Genomic DNA, 22,608 nt, shown 5'->3' with positions numbered 1-22,608 from the left:
TTCAATTGCGGACAGAATAATTTTCTTTTAATTATTGCTGACAAAAAATAATAATAAACAAAAATAATAACAAAGCAAAATAAAAAATCAATTGAATCTAAAAAAGTGGATTTGTTCATATCTGAAGAGCATATCAACACATTGATTGTTATGAAATTGATGACTTCATCAAAACGGAAGGTTTTACTTCCATAGATTTTACGGCAGATCGAAGTACAGTGCAGTAGGAGGTTAAAGTTTGATCTATATTTATGTTCAAGCACACTGAACGTTCAGGCATACAAAAAAACAGTAACTATGAACGTGTCTGTCTATATCCGGAGTCTCGCAAATATGTGTCTGTCTATATTCGGAGTCGATTATTGGCTATTCATCTACACAATCTTCAAGTAAACGGCTAAAACCAGAAAATCCCACTATTGACATAACCAGAGATCATTTATTGTCCTTCACCAATGGTGAAGCGGCCGGTTTTCTCTCAGTCGTATCGTATTGCAATCAATCTCCTGCAACGGCCCCATTGAAGAGGCTGTGGGGCAGGTCCAGTCTGGCCACACGACAACACGAAGCTTCAACCTCAGTTAACTGCAATCTACTCAATCTAATATTAAAAATTTAGCCAACGAATTGGTTTCCTGTGAAAGCTTACACATTTCATTATTATTACTCATAGCTTAATCTCAAACAATAATAATCGGAAGACCTTCATGCTCGGGAGCACTTATTTAATAATTTCAAGTTTTTAATTTTTATTGAATTTACGCCGTCGATTCATTAATTCAGAGATGAAAATGAAGAATATTCACGGCTAAGAGTGTATGGCATGACAAAACCAACATTTTTGAACGCTGCTAATGAGCACATTTTTCCGGTTGTGTGGAGAGTAAGGGTTTCACCGGAGCTACGGAACTGGTCTCTTTATAGGACGCACCGTTAGGTACTGATTATTTCAGTCAGGCAATAAATTTTATTCTAAAAATAATAATTTGCGTCATCTGGCTGACTCCTCTTCACGGAACTGTAATTATACATAGGTCGTGGAAGACTGTAATTATAAACAAGTAAAAAAAATTTAACTTCACGGCTTGTCACAATGCAGGGAATTGTGTATCATTATTATTATTATTAATATTATTACTATCATTATTACTATTAGGTATTATTAGTAATATTTGTGAGCGTTAATATATCGTAATCGCACATGTGTCAAGAAACTGTATCACGAAATGCAACGATATTATATTAACTCTTCAATGCGACTCCTGCTGTTTTAATCTCTTGGTTAAGGTAAAAATGGTAAATTTAACTTCCTTTATGAAACTTCAATCATTGAGAATATTTTTTCATTTTCATTATCTGTTGTACACGCCGTAAATGCTTTTGAAATTAAAACGTAGATAATTCTGAAAAATCATCCTTTGTTTTCAGGTAACACGGAAAATAGAAATTTAATTCGATCAGCCCCAAGGCATCAACTTGGCCCTTAAGTCCCGCTCCGTCATCACGCCTGCTATAAATCTCTATAGAAAAGTACTCATTTTATCGCTATTAGCTCTAAAATGGTGCGTATCTCTTTCGGTTGGTAGGGCAACATTGGGCCCCCCCTTTTTTAAACTAAATTTTTGATGAAGTTTTATTTGATACGATGGGGTTCTTTGTTTTGTTTAAAAGTACAACTAATGTGGAATATATGATATGAATTAGACGCCTATAGAGTTATTCAATTCTTAATGAAACACTATTTTGTAAAAAGTGTCAAAGTGGGCCCATTGCCCCACCCCTGGGGCAATGGGCCCATGGGTTTTGGGCAAGGCGTCCACCCTTGGTCTCTTTACCACAATTGCATATTTTTTCGTTTAAAAATGATAAAACAACACTTTACAGTTAAAAATAAGAAAAATGTAATAAAAATATGACATTCATTCATTTATTACCAATTCAAAAAATCATATCCTTAACTTGAAAAAAATATACTCTTGGCTTAAAAAATCTATCACTGACGTGAAGAAAAATATTTCATTGACTTAAAAATATATATCCTTGACTTGAAAAATATATCCTTTCGAGAAAAAAATCGCCCTTGACATGAAAAAATGTATCCTCGACTAGAAAAATATATTTAGTTGAGAAAAAAAATGAGAAAAAAACTTCCTTCCAGTTTCGTCCATAATCCAGATATTATGTGCAGAGAATTCGTACCTAATCATAGTTTCCGCCAATACCATAATAACTCATCAACTTTTGGCTCATTGGTGTTGACTGAAATCAACTCATGTCAAGGCAAGAATCAATAACTCGATAAGAGGTCATAAATACGCATAACTAGAAACTAAACCTGCTGCCTTGAGGCGGCAAATCAAAAAATCATGCAATTTGAAGTGTAATTTGTAATTCAAAAAGCTAGTCATAGTTTGAAAAGGTCATTGAGACAAATCTAATGATGTATAACACAAGACTTCACCATGGGCGCTTTGCTCCGTGACACGCGTGGAAAATATTCGAATTTTTGCCGAAATTTTTTCTTCAGATTGTTCTGTTACGTCGGTTAAGTTACGTGGAACTGTAGGTATCTTCCTCGATTTCGTAAAGTTATTGGGCACATGTTTTTTTATTCATTTTTTTATTCCTCTGTACCGCCGCAACAATCTTAAAACACACACAACACATTGTGGTACTCTTGTGTTTTTGCTGTAGTTGAAGTCGCATGAATATGATATAAGAGAAACTCTAGTCGACCTAACCCAATCAAACCCAATCTAACCAAACCTTATCTAACCTCTAACCTTACGTAACCTAACCTCATCGGACCTTTTTAACTTGAACTTATCAGTAAGAAGATTATTATATAAGCTTATTCGCGCCCTGATTTACTCACTCGCAGTTACACTGATTGCGTGAGTTACAATAAGAAAAATGATTTATTGACCAGTACATAACCGTCCTTTTATATTTTTTAATAATAACACCTCTATCAATGATTTCATTCCATTAAGTGGAATTTGCATTTTCGCCGCTAGTATTGCGTTGAAAATACAAATTCACGCTTGATCCAGCGCTCAATATCAAATTAATTAATTAATATCAATCTAAGCTAATTAATATCAATCTAAGCTAATTAATATCGATTTATTAGTTAATTAATATCAATCTAAACCCAGACATGTGCACAAAACTTAAGCGCGACCTCCTCATTCAGCGGAAGGAAACATTAAGTTCCACCTAAATAGCGATGGAGAGCAAACGTCAAAGAATATTGAATTTATTAAATTGGATTTATGTCCAGGAAAACACACAAATCTTGAAAAAAAGTGAATTGGCCCGAGTGGTGGCCCGGTTGAAGTCCTCTGATTGGGGGCGCAAGAAATTTGCCTGACCAGCGCAAGCCAGCGAGGTCCCGTAGCACAGGAAAACTGACGCGCTAGGCTCCATGCCACCTATCCTGTCAAAAATCCTAAATTGATATGATATAAATGTTAACACGAAATTATGTAATAGACATCTAGAATGAGCTGAATGTTAGGGACCAGCATTTCGTCCGAGACTTAAATTTAAGGACCAAACACATGTGCTCTAAAAATAGTTGCACGCTGGAAGTCTCACTATCACTGTCACATGAAAATGTTCCATTTTAATGAAGTAAATGAAATATTTTAATGCATACTAATCAGTGTTGAATTGTAAATAAGCGATATAATAGATTTGTTTTCGTTTCAAATGATATGAACCGTTGTTGGCTACGGGGATATACACAGATCCACTACGTGAAGGTCCAATTTACGTATACGAATAAATCTTCTCAAATTGCCTCAAAATCCTTGTTACATATCAAGCCTTGGCCATGCTACGGTTGCAAATGTATGCAAATGAACCTCAGGTCGCTTATCAGGTCACATGTAAACGCTTAGTAAACTGTACACGGCAGGCATTTTTCAATTCAAATAACTCCAGAGAATCTTTTTTAAATTAAAAATTCATCAGTCCATTCTTAGTCAGAACATTAATGGAATTAATGTTCCTTTAATATTTAATGAATGAATTAATAAAAAATGATACAAGGTTACATTTAAATCAAGGTTTTCAAACCGGTTTAAAACGGCAGTTCTCAAGATGAAATAGGACAATATTTTAGCGAGTGGAAAACTGCACTATGATTGCAAACTGAAATTGTAACTCAGGAGGAGCATAAAAAATTAGATCAGTACTCACTGCAGTGAGTGACAGAGAGCGCATTTTCTCGTCCATCCGTGAAGTCACGGACAGACAGACGGACGGACGGACATGACAAGCACAATAGCGCCTTTTTTCCATAAATGAGAAAATGCGCTTTAAATGCTGAAGTGATCGGTTCACTATACTGACTATAGGCACCGTTTATTAGAGGAATCCAAATGGAAATACTTCAAATGGAAAGATAATAGCTCAGAGCAAAGATCAAATGTCCCTACGGCTATGTCTACGGGACCAGGGCAACCCAGAGGGTGCGGACAATAATTTTTTTAACTCCTCACAGATTTTTTACATGTCTTGCTTTTCATTCATCTTTTTGAAATCACTTCAGCGAGTGAATAACACACGTATTCCCATTTCAATTAAAAAACCTGTGTTCCCTTGTCTTCGTAGAATCCAAGTTCATATGCACTGTAATTAGTTCTATTAAATAGGCCATGGGCCTATTTCTGCAACGCCGACACTTCTATTCTATTTGTTTCAGATTCCCGATCCCTTGTGAATCAAGTCACGAAAAATTCAAGAATCGGTAACAGGTCATGGGCCTATTTTCTTCAATGCCGACATTTCTATTCTAATAACGTAAACGCAAGACGATAAGACACGTCCTACAAATATATGGGTCGATGTTGCCAGAACATCTGCTTAAGAATTTTTTTAACTTAAAATGTTTACAGGCACATACCTCACAATTTTCCACTAAGATACAAATTTTAATTTCATCATACTTATTTATTGATGTAGAATGTGAATAATTTGAAATTTATGCAAACACGCACGATTTCATGTTTTTCACCGTGATCCCATGCAAAGTCACCCCCAAGCAACTGATATGATTATTTAATAGAATTAAATCACTGGAAGTGGAATGAATTTTAAATTTGTTCTAAAGTTGATTATTACAGTTGTAGCTTAACGTTTTTTACAGACAATTTTTTGCCCACTGTAAAAAACTTCGACCGCTGGGGACTTGGCAGTGAGACTAAAATATTTATGGTTGTGATGTGATGGTCGTTAGATAGAAAAGTTGAAGTTGCAGTTCACAACTTCAGATTTCATTTCTTCCGGAGATGATATAAAAACGAAGATTTCTATAAAAGGCACAGGCCTGTAAATGCAGGGCCTGCAGAGGACATAAGAACAATGATTAAAGAATCTAATCTTCCTCAAAGCTCCAAAACGTAATTAATTTTTATTATATTTTCACTTTAACTGAAATAAATGTTCGTCTAATTTAATTTACATATGATCGTAATCTAATTCGGAGAACAAATTTTTCGCTCTCATATCTGAATAAAATTTTAAGTCTCAGAAAGAGTAATAGCTGATGTAAATAGCTGGAAAGATCGAAAGGAAAGAAAATTGCATTCAAAGATGAAAACCCGATCAGGTAAATGCCAAACTTCACTGCGTTTGATGTTCCCTTCACCGTTGCTTATCCAGTGTCTGGACAACAACAGGCTTCGCATAGATTAGGTCCCTATCACTTTTTAATTGATTTGTATGAGCCTTTTTATGAGACATATTGCGGACATGCTTAATTGTAATTAGAACTTTTGTTAAATTAACCACGTTTAATATCTTTTGGGTTTGAAGTTAAAACAAGAAACCAGTCGGAGATTTACTGAACTAATAAATAATTGCCTATAAACAAAGAAGAGCAAATATTTTGCCGAAATTACACGTGAAATTGTCATTTTTAATCATGAATGTAGAGCCGATGTAGAGCCAATTTAATTTTCTGATTCAAAATTAATTTTATTCTACCAGGAAAAACTTTCATGTCGATATTTATATTATAGTGAGAAATTCATTGGTTAATCCTACTATCTAAAGAAATTATTCAAAATAATTCGAATTGTGAAAAAATGATAGGGTCTCACGAAGTGCCGACAACTCCTTGATAAATTACGACTCTGTATGGTTAATCAAAATGGAACCGAAAATTTGTTGAAAATCACTTTTTAGCACCTGACGTTTCGCGACCTGCGTTAGTAATTCACACTTTCATTTTAATAAACATATCTGCGGTTTTTTCGATGGCCGTCGATTTTTTAACGTAAATAACGCAATTTTTAGACAGTTAATGCACTACGGAAACCGGAAACTTTCACTTTTTTGTTTGAAATACGTAAAAATTATAATTATCAATCTTTCGATTGTTTCATTGCATATTATTTCAGCAACTTTCAGCAAATGAAACTTATTTCAAGCTTTAACACGAGGCATTATTAGTAGTTTTATTTTAAAATTAAATAGGATGACGATGTGTTTGTGATCAAATATTTTTCAGGTACTGAACATTGCAAGAATTTTTCTTTCTCCTGCAGCGCATCTTGACGCCGCGCTGCCGGCCGCGCCTCACGTCGTCCAGGAGCTGCAGAGAACCCGAGTCCCCGAGCACGTGGGCGAACCCGGCGCTGGGGAGAGAGCGAACAGGTGAGGGAACAAGTGGTGGAACAAAAGATTACCTGGCATTGAGGGAGGGGGTGAACAAGAGAGTACCTGGTGCCGTGGAGTTGGAAACTCGCACTGGTACACATGTAAGTTCAAGGTGCTGTCGGGAGAGAATGCATGAATGCCTGGGAGACATCTGCAATTTATTCAAATAAATACAAAACAAGGAATGCAAATGAAGATTTTGATGCTCACTAACTAAACTCGGGAGAAAGTTAGTCTACAGACAAACAAAATACTTGTCTTATTTTGTCTAGGAATTTCCCAATGCAGAAGCGTTTTCCCATGGAAACAATGATGAGATACTTCTTCAACTTTGCTGATTAATTTTATTCATCAAATTTAAAAAAGTGGTTAAATGATTAATTTGATATAATTTTACTCACGTTATGTAGGAGTCGAGTGAGTCCGATGGCTGGACACTCAAGTATTCGAACAAAACACAGCGTAGACAACCAACAGGACTTTGTAACTGCTTCCAAAGTGAGTTCATAATGTCGACCATCTCCATTTTGGTGAAATTTTGATACGTTTCTTGAGCGTTTATGTTGTTCGCACGATACAAAACTTCGAGGAGTTGAGGAGTGTCATGCAAATCGGGCATATCGGAACCTAACTGACTATTATGCGCTGCACGTTTTTTCCTCCCTGGATTCCCTTTTACACCTTTTAACCCCTTAGCCCCTTTGTCTCCTTTATCACCCTTTGCGCCCTTTGGTCCTTTGGTGCCTTTAGTTCCCATTGTTCCTATAGGGCCCTTGAAGCCTTTTGGCCCAGTGTCCCCTATTACGCCAGCTTCACCTGTCTCGCCAGCCTCTCCGGTATCTCCTATTGCACCACTTGGCCCCTGCACTCCTTTTATTCCTTTATCGCCTTTCATTCCCTTGATGCCCTTCATTCCTTTGTCACCTTTCATCCCCTTAATTCCTTTGGGACCTTTATCACCTTTAGCTCCTTTCGGACCAGCCAAGAGAATAAGCGCAGCCAAAGTCTGAGCAGCAAGAAGTCCGAGGAAGACCCACGTGGCAATGGATAAAGCTGCCAAAAATTTCAGCAGGTACGGGTAACTGGTATCATAATCCTCATGAGGAACTACGATTACGCCTGGGTCGTCATACCCTCCGTAGCCTTCTGCCCCGTAGCTTCCACTTTTTTCAATGTCGGTGGATATTACGGGCGATGCAGAATCTTCCGACGTCAACAATGTCTCCGATTCCTCTACTTCAGCATAGCGCTTGTACCGCATCAGATGGTCAGTATTACTATTATCTTCAGATTGGCGGTCATGCACCTTCAGAATGAGACGCAATAGATCTTTTTCGCAGAGAATTACACTGGAACCTTTCTCTCCAAATGTACCTGTACAAATATGGACGAGTATTGGGAACAGCTTTTCTACAAGGTCATATGGGCTAGAACTAACGTAGTCTATTATTGGAAAAATTTTAGCAGACAGATATTTTTTCAGTCCATTGTCCAAATTGAAAATGAGCTTTTCGAAACTGTTCTTAATACGGTTTTGTCTGGAACCCCCAAAGTTACAGTCCTCTTTATGGACGAGCAACTTGTCGGTAATCTCACGTATTCTTCGGCGTAACGGATGACTGGCGTCCTTCCAAAGCTTCGTTGATTTTTTAGAGCTATTGAGAAATAAATGTTCAGTGATGTCTCGTGACGCAAGATGAATGTCGTGGATGGTAAAGGTAGGTGAGCAATAATCAGGACCAAAACCAAACTTGCTGAGTATCTCAGAGAGGCCAACTAGTACATTTACCAGGACGCGATCATGATTAACATCATCTTCGTTGATATCCTGTAAAAATTCCTGGTCAAACGGATCGAAATTCGCAGATTTGTTGCCAAAAGTTCTGAAGGTCTTTTCAGAACTCACTAAGTCCGTTACAGTCTCTTTGGTGTAATTGCCCGCATAGCTTGTGTAATTTTGTTTGATTTTTGGAAAGATTCTTGCACCGGTAGCTAGTCTCTCATGGTGCAAATTAGAATTTAATTTCAATCTTGCACCTTTTGGATCAAAATACATTTGATGTTCACCTAATAAACGAATGCGCTGTTGGTCGAAATTATCTTGATTTCTTATAAAAGTGAGACGACTTGACTCATCCCTGCTGGAGCGGTGTCCGTGATTGCCAGCTAGTAGAATTGTGACCCAAATGATTGGGAAAAGACCCGTTCTGGTAGTCATCTGAAAAGAGCATCAAATCTGAAAAGTCAGATTGAAAAGAGCATCAAATCAAATAAAAATCAAATCTGACTCATCGCAGATCGAGTATTCGTTAATGAATAATGAACAATATTCATTGGTATATTTATAATTTTTTGTTATTTTATCCTGAATTTCTCCGGTATGCAAGTTGAACCCGTTAGACAATACATTCATTCGGGAGACATTGATTAATGTTTTCATATATTTACTTAACTTAAATTAACCTAAGATTATGTCAGTATTTGCGATTTTCAAAAATTGTATACGTAAAAGTATTCAGATCAATCAAACAACAAATACATGGTCAACATTATGTACCAGGTTGAATTAGTTCTGAAAATTCACTGAAGAGCTGCAAGTTGTGGAGTTGGATAGAAGCGACGAACTTGCTTGATTGTCAAAATATTCTGGTGCGCTGACTGGCAGGTCTGTATTGCACCGTTAGATTTTTTCCTTGTAGATGTTTGGGCTCGAATTAACCGTAAAGGCTGTCTAGGCTAGTATTCATATTATCAGTCTCTTCTTCATACATTTGCCTGTTTTGTTTCTTTGGCATAAAAAAAGGTTTTTATGTTATTACTAATTACAACATTTACTTGCAGTGAATCCTCTTCTATCTAAAACTGAGTTCACTATGATTAAATTATTAGATTGTGGTTTTCTAAGGAGATTCCAAATTCAGAACATTCCCGGTCCGAAATGTTATTCTAAGGTTTTGTTGTGAATATAATAAATTTTCCTTCTTATCGTCTGATTGTCATCATTTCCGCATACATGCATGCACAATAAAAATTCAAAGATCGCTTCCAGAACCTGTTAATAAAATAAGAGAAATTTCATACCAAATTCCATAAGAATTTCAAAATATTTTGACGAAATTTACGGAGCACCCGTTTAATTTATATACACTTGGGTGCCGGTCATGAGGTGCTGTATTATAAGTTTTCATTCAATAGCAATACACAGTTGAAATAATTGGGCCCAGCTCCGGCGCAGCATTTGATTTTACTCCTTTACTATTTAGAGTTGTAACGATATAGGTTTTATTGAGTTTTTCCTCACAAATTTTGAAGCACTAAACCGTGCCTCACTTGCCTAATCTCCCTCGTTTCATAAAATTTCTGTCTTAAATTTGAAAATATTTTATATTTGATTTTTAAATGAATGAGTGAAAAACATTTGTAAAGCGGACACAATAGAAAACTAGAGGGTGTCGATCTCGCGGTAGTATGTCGATTGGACCAATAATTAATATTCAGCGAAGGAAAAATAATCACAAAAATGAAATTATTTTTGTCCAACCACTAATTTCTATCCATAATTTGCATTCAAATTTACATCAAACGTCTTAGTAAAGTCTTTAAGTCTTTTAAATTAAAGACTAAAAAATCTTTAATTTCTCACCGCCCTTTATTTGATGAGCGGCTGTATGTGTCATGTGGGTACTGATATTTTTCTCAGAATATGATCAAGCCTCAATATGATTTGTTATAGAAACTTAGAATTATCTTGTTGGTCGATCCTAGTCCCTCAAATTGAATACAGCTGTCTACGCAACAAAAATAACCATTTAATGAGGCCGGCGGTCAGCCATATTTTTACATTAAAAATATATGTATGCTATTTCACTGCACAAATCAATTTAGTTCCATAAGTAAAAATAACCGATCCATGCCCTAATATTCAAGAAATACTACTGTCAAACCAAATTTTTAGCATGCCAGAATAGATTAAAAAATCTATGTGGCCAAACCGATTTTGTTTCGTAATCTGGAACACTCCACCTCATCAATAATTTACATAGTATAGTTTCGTCAAATAGTATCTCTAACTAGAGATGAATGAATTATGTTATCGGAGAAGGCAACACGCGCGGAGCAACACCAGCACCTCGCTGCGGACTGCGGAAGCGGACGAGCTGGACTGTTCTGAGGTCCGTAGCTGTGGTCCGATGCTCCACTTTTTCGCCCCTCAAGGCGGCACGTGGGATCAACGGCAGCGCCTCAGTCTCTCGTAATTAACATTGTCAAGAGACTCCGTCGTCAAATATTATATAAAAAAACAACACGATACGTTTGTATAAAAAAAGTTACAGCAATGCTCGCATGGCTTGGTACAGTATTTTTATTTAATTGTAAACGCTGCGGCCGATTCAAAATATGCAGAGGAGCTGAGGCTACAAACTGGGATACGTTGGATTTCTTTACAATGGCCACAGCTTAGGTTGCAAAAATTTCATACATGTACACGCTTGTATTATGCGTGTGTACTTCCAGCAAACGTAGGAGACATACAATAATATTTCAACAAAATAGGCGGAAGACTGGAGCCACAATGCTAATTCTGTAATTATAATCACAAAAAATTTCTTCTATGTCAATGGACTAAACTTGCCACAGCTAACAGCATCGAAATTTTCTTGCCTAATTTTATCTCAAAAAGTGAAGTCGCAATTTCTGATGATCTCATTCTTTGCCGACCGTAGCCTCGTCAAACGGCCACACTGACCTGAGGGTACGGTGAAGTCTTCCAAACCTGACGCGTCGCTTGCTCACTGCGCATTACGCAACGCCGGCGCTCCGAGTCCGATCGAGATCCAGGGTTCTGACCCAAATCCGCGCCGGGCGCTGCGTGGTCGGTGAGGCCCTCAGTGGTGCAGGTATCGTGGTGCAGGCTGTGTACTGAAGGGCAGGACATGCTGTGCTGGTGAGTTTTCCGTGAACATTGATTTTGCAGACATTAATTATTAGGAACGCAAGGCTGATGGTAATATAATTGCAGTTGTTATTGTCAAATAATGAATTTGATGTGTGAACTATAGCTTGATCATCAAAACTATAGAGGCCATTAATTGATAAACCAAGCGATTAACACTAAACGTGCATTCTTTTTACGTATATCATATTTAGTCAAATAATTGTATGTAATATATTTTTCAAACACCTTAAAATTTTTTCTTGCTTGACCGTTCGCCTAACGGCCTGCATGACAATCTGCTGTTTCCTAGATTTCTGAAATTTTCTTAGAGCTATTATTTTTTTAGAGCAGAGTGTGATTGGTGACCAAAACCTTAATGAAGTAACGTCCTGAAACGTAGAATATTAACTGATCTTAATCGGGTATGAGTAGCGGCATTACTGACGACTCATGGTGATTGCTTGTCAAGAGCGATGCTAATCAGTTGGAAGCGAGGCTTGCATTCTCTAGATCACCAAAATAGGTAGAACAAAGAAACTGATATTGAATATTGAAATACTGAGGCAGTTATAATGTGTTAAAAAACGAATGCATATTTGCTGTTCAATTGGACGCTCATATTGTAAGTTATAACAAATTGAAGTTCACTAGCTCATTTCTCGCCTTGATCAACGACTTCAGAGCGCTGCTAGGGGAAGTCATTGCAAATAATTGTCTTATCAAATATTGAGCATGAATGACTGATTAATTGACGGTTTACGTCTGAGAATAAAAGTCAATGAGCTATCAGACAGTAGAAGACGTGAAAGTATGCGTGATGCATTGGATTCGAATTATCAGGACATGGTAATCGTAATTCGAATGTTTGAAACTAATAACCATTTGAATGTTTGAAATTAAAAATTGTCTCACAGAACCAGTTTGAAACTTAGCAATTCGTAGATTGTGTCCGCTCATAATGAAGTGAATGAGCTTGAAGGGATTAAAAAAGTAAAGCGGTCAATAAAAATTGTTAATCTATGAGAATTGTTCATATACTTAAACTGGTGGTTTAGTGTGCCGACTCATTCGCGCCTGGACAATCACACGTGAATACGCAATACATTTAAGTGCCATTCATTCATTAGCATAATGATCAGGTATAGTCTAAATAGTGCCATATTTCCTTACCCAGAGCAGGAGTAAAAAGCGGACGTAGCACTATAATAAGTTTTGGCTGGGCAAACCGACACAGTAGCAAAAAGTCCGTCATTATGTGAACATATATTCTTACTCGTATGTCTGAGTGATAATACGAATTTTTGTTCGTTCTTTCTCTTCTTAGCAGCATTAGTTAGCATTTTTATAACAGATCGCACTTTTTCCTAACTGTTCATTACTCGTAATTAAAGTCACTGGAATAATAATACTGATGAAAATGAATTTTTAAGCAATAGGCATGATTTTCTCAAGATGCTTTATGAATACGGAGGAAATTTGTGTGGGATGCATTGTATTTATGGAATCAAACCCAAAAAATATAAGAAATATTATTTTAACTGTGTATTTGAAAAATCAGACCAATAACTTAAATTTTTACTCTTTCAGACTCGCAACGATGTTTTGAGAATCTGCTAAGGGTCGATCGTACATTTACTTCTCTAATGAATATGGTGGGTGTTAACTTTCAAAATTTTCACGAAATATAAACTGCATGATTCCTGGCGGAAGAATTATCTCATTACATGTACATTAATTTGTGTTCAAGCCAGATGGTGGCCATTAATTAAGGTTTGCCAAAAGATGTTTAGATGTTTAGAATGTAGGTGAAAATACTTCATTGAACACGGTACTGCTTTCTTATCTTCCTTAACTCAATATATTTGTTTTGTGGAATATCCGTCAAAGGAAAGACGAATCGAAAATAAATTATAGGCCCTTTTTAAAATTATTATCTTATCGGGAGGTTCGTTATTCCTCGACTCTACATAATAAGTTAACATACTTAATTTATACTCTCACATTTAAGATGCCACTTTTAATCCTGCAGATGGTGGCCTTGTGGTCTTTCCTTGCTGCTCTGGCGCTCATCTCTCACGGTTCTGTCGGGACCATGAACGGTCAAGTGTCTCTGGCGAGAGAAGATTCTTTTGAGGATAAAACCCAGCGATTAGTGTTGCAAAAACATCAATCAAATGAGACTCAAGAAATACACAAAGACTTCAATGAAACTATACCTAAATATATAATTGAAGCAGGAGCACTGGCTGAAATTGCTGAACTCATGAATGGGCTTCATTATGGGATGAGCTTTCATGCAAACAATTCTATACTGACGTCACCTCTGCAGAACATCTCCAAATTGGATCAATCATTCGGCAACCCAGCCTTTCCTTCTGCTAAAAAAATTCTTATTGAAAAAATTGAAGAAGTGAGCCGTGTCTTCCTAGACCTACGAATACTCGATCCATGCTCCCAAGCCATGAACAATAAAATTCAGACCCTATTGACAAATTCGATAGAATTAATTCTTACGAGCAAAATGGGAGACATTGAAAAATTATATTCAGATAAGAGGAAATATTTTCCTCTGGAGCAGCTCATCTGGCATCTTTCTCAACGAGACTCACTTTACACCTGTCAGGCACCTGCAAGTTTGTTGACTGTAATAAAAGAAGATTTGAAGGCAGTTCTGGACAAGATGGATGACGACCTAGTAAACTTCATTAACGAAAAGATTGATTTACTTTCATTAGTGCTGGAAAGAATTTCTGATAGCCCAATAATGATTTCGCGTATCAGTGATTATATATGCAAGAGAAATTCCAACCACGATGACAAAATACATGAGTTGTGCATACAGAAACTACAGTCGCTATTCAGTAGTTTCGATGATGACATTGCCCCAAAAAATCAAAACGGATTGAAACGAAGGAAAAGATTCGTCAATAAATTAGAAGAAATTCCATCAAAGCTGCAACGCAGAAGCGAATACGACGAACTCGAGAACAAGGATGACTATTCCTATGGTGGAACCTACGGACAGAATACATATGGCTATGGGCATAGTCCTGGAGGCTACGATGACAATCATGGCAACTTAATAGTGTTGCCATCAGAGGATTATAATGAAGAGTATGATAAGAAACTTATCAAGCTGATTGCATCGTTGGCTCTGGGGACGTACGGTATCCTAGCAACTCTCGTACTAAAGACGTTCCTAAGAGCGTTGTTGTTCAGCGGCCTTGCTGGAGATAAAGGTGACAAAGGACCTACTGGTGACAAAGGAATGAAAGGCGACAAAGGAATGAAAGGTGATAAAGGCATTAAAGGCGATAAGGGACTGAAAGGATTTAAAGGAATTAAAGGGCCAACTGGACCCATGGGACCTCAAGTCAACGGGGCAGCGGGTGCTGCTGGACCGTCAGGGATGGCGGGTGATCCAGGCGAGGCTGGCATGGCGGGCCTCGGCGGCATGAGCGGAGATCCTGGAGACGCTGGAGCGCGAGGGATGCCAGGTGATGCTGGAGCTCAAGGGGAAACTGGACCCGCAGGAAAGAGGAAGAGGCGAAGGCGAAGGAGAGGTGTGGATGATCCCTTCGATCTTTACCTTGAAGATGTACCTGACCTACTAGGTAGTTTATATACGAAGAAGAACCAGCACCCAAGGACTCATGAGGCACTGAAAACTGATGGGATTGTGGATCGTGTAAATCACTTGTGGAAAGTCTACAATGATCCCACAGCATGCGCCAAGTGTTCTCTTTTTGAGCTGCTCCGAGATGAAGCCGAAGATAACTTAGATGCCTACGTCATGTAAGTCTACATGCAATGAATTTATTTTACTACGACTAAACTCGTGCTCTCTTTCCTGACATTTTTCAGTCCTCCGGTGTTCTCTCACTCCTCAGAGCCTCGCACTCAAGTGTTTTATTTAAGCATGATAGCTGATACCCACGAGTTTTCTCCCTCGTATTAATGGCTTTTCACCCCGTATTCACTTGTTTCACTTCTCCCCCCCCTCCTCAGCGCCGGGTTCGCCCACGTGCTCGGGGACTCGGGTTCTCTGCAGCTCCTGGACGACGTGAGGCGCGGCCGGCAGCGCGGCGTCAAGATGCGCTGCAGGAGAAGTAACAAGTCTTGTTCATTCGAAAGCTCGATTCCTGTCCAAGCCAGTGTTGACGATGGTATCTTGCGGCATTAAAAATAATCAATACTGTTATAATCGTAGTTTAGTCTGTTTAAACTCATCCCGATAAATGTCGTGCTCAAAGATAATTGTCCATTTACTATATTTGTTTCAATGCCTATTAATCATTTACTTATGAATACGGTCACTATACACAGAAAAACTATTTAAATTGAGTTGGAAAACTGATAAAACCTCTAAAACAGACGATTTTTTACGCCAAAGACAAGTCAGTCGTTTCCATTCATTGAAAATTAAATGGGCTTTCAGATCATTTCGAAAAATGCTTTGTGTACGCAAAGCTGAGGACGAGTTCACTCTATCGAGAATTGAAATTAAATTTGTTAAACTGAAATTTAAAATTGAACATTAACTTACAGGCCATTTGAATCAATGGATTATGAGTATTCCAGATCTTATGGAACTTGTGCAAGGAGATTCGATAACTATACTATGTATATGTACGGGTGAAAATACAGTAGGTCTTGTTATTAACGTCGGTGTTACAATCAAGTAGCCTAATTGGGCATGAATTTCCTGTTCGTTCTTGAAATAGAGAACAGTACAATAGCATGAGGGGCTCTATGCATTACAATGTTGAAATTCCGTGTTATGTTTATGATATATTTTTTTGGAAATTATTCATAGTATTATTCATATTTTGCATGACATTCAAATTGTTACAGTTTCACGCCACGTTGATTTATTGGTTTATTGTACATCGTCTACTGACAGTAAAGTCAGTAGACTCTACTGTCATATTTTTTACTGACATCGTCAGTAAAGTCTGAAATTCTGTTTGTTTTCTGAAGTTCTCTTTAATTTCAATGAATTTTTTCTTGCTTCGATGCATGCAATTCAAATTCGCTAATTATATGTATGTAAATTGCAACACTGTTACTCGGCTGCACTGAATTTCAAGAATTGAATTCCATCGAGACATAAACGCTGTCCTCTATATATCTGCTCGTTAATATATCTTTGCAAGTTGCACGCCTATATTTCATGTAATTCCGTTCGCGTACTCGTTTAATAAGCCTTCTGATATGGTTGACAAAATTTTCACTATTTCGAATTAGCGTACTCCGTGCATTTCAAGCCATTTGCAGTGTTAACGGCAAGTTCTTTAATTCAAAATTGCAAAAATCTATCATTAAACTGCAAAAATCCTATAGTTTAATAAGTATTCTAAAAAAGCTAAATAATGTTAAATGAATTTTCAGTAAAAAACGTTAAAAGTTATAGGATAATCTATCTGATCTAGGATCTCAAGTTATAGGATGCGGCGACTTAGGCTGACATAAAGTTCCGCAGTAAATGATCGATCGGAGTTTCTGTTACACGAGTATCGTTCTTCTGAAAACAAGAAATGTTCTAGCAAAATGAAAATGACATCAGCCTTGTATGTCTCGAACTGAAATACCGTAAGGCCAATCAACAATTCTTAACACCATTTGGACACGATATAGTTCAAACAGATTCTTACTATGCCCTGGTATTAGACAGAAGGAATTTACAGTCATTTTGTACTATACGTACATGTATACAATATTAATTTTCAAAATTGTGACTGACACTAAGACGTAGAAGGTATTTGGATTACTCTTAAAACGAAAGTAACGTGATCGGTTCCTTTAGGACCTACGACGGAGAAATTGTGCAGCACATTTGATATTTTTTTATTGATTACGTCTACTTACAATTACATATCAGTAGAAGTAATATGAAAAATTTAGATGAAACGAAAGACCGAATATGAACACACCGCAAATCAGCACAAGCCACGGGCTTGGACACACATGAACTATAGTGCTCTCCTGTTTCAAAAGAGATAAGTCAGCATCATATTTAATCTTTTCAAGTAAATTGAAAATTTCGTATAATTTAATTCTATTTCTAATCGATCACATTCAACTAAATCATAATTTTAATACCTCATGAAATTATTAAGTGGATGAAGTTATAAAATCGACCACCGCCGACATAATTAGATAACCGCCGGTGATAATACATAATTAGATAACCATCATTTTCTTTCATGTGTTACACTTGGGGCGATGAAGAATCATTTCAGTTTTTCCACGTGCTTTAGAGTACAGCTTCCTTTGTGCAAGATGCAAGTTTTTAATGCAGCGTTGATAGCGGGATCCTGTGGCTGTGATCTGGCCAGGCCATTCCATGGGAGGAGGCTAGGGCACCTCCGCTATCTCTGCTCGCTAGGTTTTTCTTAAAAAGGTCTCTTCATTTCTGGCGACCCACGTCATGCGGCCTCTGTCCAGGAAATTGGATGACATTGTAGGAGACGCTAATTATATAAAGAGTCAACAATTACCGCGCAATTCATTGTAAGTATTTGTAAGTAAAATTTTGATCATATAATACCGAACAAAATCGACGTTTCATGAAAATTAACTTCTTTCAGGTTAAGTGTTTGTAACCCGGAGAAAGCAGAATAATTTATCTTAAGCAAAAGTTCATCGAACGAATGGCTTTGTTGAAAAACCAAATTGTTCTGTGCAATTTGTTGGGAATAATTGAAGAAATTTTTCTTGTTGAAAACATTTTGTGAACTTATTCAAACTAATAAACAGCATTCGGTCGTCCTATATGATGCGCCATCATCCAGCAATCGACGCTCCAATTAGATTCCGAATTACCAGCCTCGGCACTTTTATGACTCGTACCGTCTCGTTGAACAACTTTTTCAACAGACAACCTGACCGGTACGGTAGTTGAACTGGGTTAGGATTCTTGTCGACCAGCATGATGTTGCTACTTTGAAATATCGCGGAATTTATTTTCTACAGATTTATTTTGAAATGATATGCATCTAAATTCAATAAACCGAAAAGCGCTGTATAAAATTTCTTTTATGTTAGGCTGAACACCTTTTCTATCCCTCAATACCCGAACAATACAGAGACTAAATAAACGACTTGCATCTCAAAAATTAACCATAAATCTGTCTCCAAATGTAAACTCGGTTATAGTTGGAAATAAGATAAATGATGATTCATCAGAGAAAATCACATTTTCCCACTGCCCAAGGGACCAGTTCTGAGATAATTTATACCACTCTAAATGCTTTGAAGTCTTCATGGGAACTGGGTTCTGTAGGTGTTTGAAACAGTACCTTTAGAAACGTCAAGCATTCGGAAAGTTTCTGTCACACTAGCACCTGCCGTACGACCACCAACAATTTGGCCTTTTTGATATTCAGAGATGCTTGCCATTTATAGTTTGAAGGTTTGGTTAATTTAGGCACAAAATTAACTAAAAATATCTGTGCAATGATAAAATATCTATTAGCAACAATAATAAGCAATAAAGCATAAAACCATGTCACGTTTTCATTGTTTAAATATGTTCAATGGATTGATTGAATGATGGTCCTGATTTATAACAGGATTGGATGATTATAAGTAAAGGCTCGCCGGCTGCTATAGTGGAGGATTGGATGATGAATTGATGGCTCACTGGTTGCTTGCAACACGATTGGATAAATGCACCGGATGAGATAAAGCTCACATATTATCTCATTATTCAAAGCTGTACAGAAATATGTATCCATTAACTATTTGCAACCAATTATTGCTCGTATTCATACAATAAAATATTCAATAATATTATTGTGGTGCGAACATGTCAACTTGGTTAGCTTCTGGAACGTGACAAGACTCGCCTTATTGTGAGTATTATCAATTGAACCCTTGGCGGCGGCTTATGGCAGTAATACATTTCAAGTGTCAATGAAGGGTTATTATGTCCAAAGGCGTTTAAATTATTCTGCTTCATTCAAACTTAGATCATCGAGATTTGCTTAGATAATTAGGAATTGAGGTTTAATTATGAATAAATCATATTTCAAATTGTGCCAAAGGACCTCAGACAACGACGTCGATCTGAAAAGTATTTGCTGTTTGTATGTTGTATTTCATTGCTTTGTTTCATCATCACCAAACAAAGGTAGTTGAATCAGCTATATGTTTTCTGACTAGGTTACTGGCTGAAATTATTTGACCAATTTTATTATTTCATTGTTTATTTTATGGTTTTGCTTTAGTTGCAACATGCAAGTTGAGAGGCTAACTCTTCCTCATGAAACTCAACTTTTCATTGTATTGTTGTAATTGAAGATGAATTGCTGGAAACCATATTGCGGATTTAACACTGACCAAGGGAGTGATTTTAAATTTCAAGTATATTGAAAACGAATCTCTGCCTCACTCCTCATTTGGTATACATTAATGAACTTACAGACTAAAAATAAAATAGAAATTTATAGCTTGCTCGTTAAAAACCTCAGGCAAAGTTGTTACGAAAAAAATGAACAAGACGTGACTCTTTACCCCGTAGAATTGACCGAATTCACTAAGCTGCAGTAATTATGTTAGGAATTGGCAAGAGTGGAATGGAAAGTGCCGACACACAGTTGCAACCGCATGGTATAACTGTACACTTTAAATCCTCATTTCATCCCCAGGCATCATATTAATGAATGAGGGCAAAGTTACTGTTACAAGAAACTCACTAGCCGGAGTACAGGTCAGTTTTTAGCGTCAGATTCCTAGTTTCCAGTCAAGAGCTCGCTGAAGGTTCGCTCCAGAGAAGAAAATTAAATAGATTATCTTCAACTGGTTTCTATCTGATCCAATGTGCACATTAGCTCTGAATTAGACGCGGCGCATCACATGCGGAAATACGGAATTGTCGACGCTTGTGCCCCAGGGTGCATCGTAGCTGAGGAGGAATCATTACATGAACAATGGATCCATAATCAAGCCTTGGCTGTGGAACGCAGACAAGTAGACTCGTGCATACGTCCCATAAGACAGCACTTTTTTGGTCCTCTAAAGTCTAACAAGCCCTTGACTGGGATTTCTAAAGCTGCAAAGTTTTATGGACTCTATTGTGACCATAAATTCAATCAACTTATAACATCGTACATTTCATATGCCTCTTGGATATTTATTTCGATGATAACAGCAGACTCAACCTTCAGGATCACGCTCAAATTTCTAGTTAATTATCGCGTCTTTCAGGTCTTGGAAAACGTTTGCAGAATTCTGGACGGGAAACTGCGAGTTTTCTTTAAAGCCTTATATTGCATTTGATTATAGTACTAAAGAATAGTGGATTGGCTTTCAAACCTGTTGCTCCCGGTGTTTTTTCACACTAACGTTCGTCTTTACTTTTTTGCTGATTTCTAAGTTACGCGCAACTTAAATTCAGCTTTGAAATCGATTTGGGATTGAGGCGAGTCGATGACCAGCAATTACGGCATTCTCAATTTACCTGGGAACATAATGTGAATGAGGTCATAATAGAAACCTAAAGTATTGGGAACAACTTTTACAGTTTTATTGATTCTTTTGTAGTTTTCTTCTCAATTGATACCAGCTGAAGGCTCACAAAATGAGCTCAAACACTATGTCGAAAAGTTAGCTTCAAAGTTGTTTTTGTTCAACTTTTATAGCATTTGCCGAACCATTTATTTAGTATCCCCTCCTCGAATTCTTCGATTGCCATGTGTCATTATTCACATTGTTTTGGCCTCTAAACCTGCCCTAAATAACTTAGATAAATAATTACAAGAAGGTTATATAATCCATGCAAATACAAAATTGAATGTGCGTTGCACAAAAAATTAAAACCTTAATAACTTTGGTAATAATTTCGAAGGGTTGACGAATCCTGGAAGTTTGTAAGTTAATGGGTGGACACTAATTTTCGTGTTGTATGATGAATAAATGTGCATTTTCAAATATTCAAAATTTGCCAAAAAAGTGATAATTCCATGTTTCAGTGTGCGGGCATATTAATGATGACGAAGGCCAGGTTACAATTATTTATCCGATTGAGTTGTTTTCATTGGTTTGAATACACTATGTACGTGTTATAAATAGAATGTTAACATGTTGAGTTGTTTTTTAATTAATCTTGACTTGGAAGTCAAGATGAATCTTGGCCGTGAGGACTGGTGTTATTGTGAGGTGAGGACTGGTGTTATTGTGAGGTACGGACTGGTGTTATTGTGAGATTAGGACTGGCGTTATTGTGAGGTGAAGACTGGTGTTATTGTGAGGTACGGACTGGTGTTATTGTGAGATTAGGACTGGTGTTATTGTGAGGTTAGGACTGGTGCTTTGTGAGGTTAGGACTGGTGTTATTGCGAGATTAGGACTGGTGTTATTGTGAGGTTAGGACTGGTGCTTTGTGAGGTTAGGACTGGTGTTATTGCGAGGTGAGGACTAGTGTTATTGTGAGATTAGGACTGGTGTTATTGCGAGGTGAGGACTAGTGTTATTGTGAGGTGAAAACTGGTGTTATTGTGAGATTAGGACTGGTGTTATTGTGAGATTAGGACTGGTGTTATTGTGAGATTAGGACTGGTGTTATTGTGAGGTTAGGACTGGTGCTTTGTGAGGTTAGGACTGGTGTTATTTTGAGGTTAGGACTGGTGTTATTGTGAGGTTATAGGACTGGTGTTATTGCGAGGTTAGGACTGGTGTTATTGCGAGGTTAAGACTTGTATTATTGCGTTAGGACTGGTGTTATTGTGAGGTTAGGACTGGTGTTATTGCGAGGTTAAGACTGGTGTTATTGTGAGGTTAGGACTGGTGTTATTGTGAGGTTAGGACTGGTGCTTTGTGAGGTTAGGACTGGTGATATTGTGAGGTCAGGACTGGTGTTATTGTGAGGTTAGGACTGGTGTTATTGTGAGGTTAGGACTGGTGGTATTGCGATATGTGGCAGTGAAGAGAAGTTGCGCGCGCTGGAGATGTATTCTTTCCAATGATGTTGTAATTTGGCCTATGGGCCTATGTCTTCAACG

The 22,608-nt window shown here is 37.4% G+C and overlaps 2 protein-coding genes across 4 annotated transcripts in view; one reads left to right on the top strand and one right to left on the bottom strand.

The window, feature by feature from the left end:
* The window catches only part of LOC108669320, a 38,058-nt gene extending 21,150 nt beyond the window's left edge, over positions 1-16,908 (top strand). Inside the window, exons 1-4 of one of the 2 annotated variants that reach the window (XM_018156623.2) lie at positions 11,544-11,614; positions 13,193-13,257; positions 13,635-15,400; positions 15,614-16,908. In XM_018156623.2, coding sequence (XP_018012112.1) covers positions 13,249-13,257; positions 13,635-15,400; positions 15,614-15,788 — 1,950 coding nt within the window. In that variant the 5' untranslated portion in view covers positions 11,544-11,614; positions 13,193-13,248 and the 3' untranslated portion in view covers positions 15,789-16,908. Of the gene's footprint in view, positions 1-11,543; positions 11,615-13,192; positions 13,258-13,634; positions 15,401-15,613 lie in introns of those variants that run through there. The other variant, XM_047880500.1, reaches the window with a different exon arrangement.
* LOC108669319 lies at positions 6,505-9,722 on the bottom strand. Of its 2 annotated transcripts, none has more exons than XM_018156621.1 (3): positions 9,227-9,722; positions 7,071-8,887; positions 6,505-6,647 (listed from the first exon to the last, which is right to left on the bottom strand). In XM_018156621.1, the coding sequence occupies exons 2-3, from the start codon at positions 8,885-8,887 to the stop codon at positions 6,506-6,508; spliced, it is 1,959 nt and encodes a 652-aa protein (XP_018012110.1). In that variant the 5' UTR covers positions 9,227-9,722; the 3' UTR covers position 6,505. The 2 variants fall into 2 exon arrangements, with proteins under 2 accessions (XP_018012110.1, XP_018012111.1); XM_018156622.1 differs by having other exon boundaries at positions 9,299-9,722.
* Positions 16,909-22,608: the final 5,700 nt, after the last annotated feature.

Source organism: Hyalella azteca, unplaced genomic scaffold, assembly GCF_000764305.2.
Source record: "Hyalella azteca isolate HAZT.00-mixed unplaced genomic scaffold, Hazt_2.0.2 contig651, whole genome shotgun sequence".
NCBI lineage: Eukaryota > Metazoa > Arthropoda > Malacostraca > Amphipoda > Hyalellidae > Hyalella > Hyalella azteca.
This window is presented reverse-complemented; position numbering and strand designations above follow the sequence as displayed.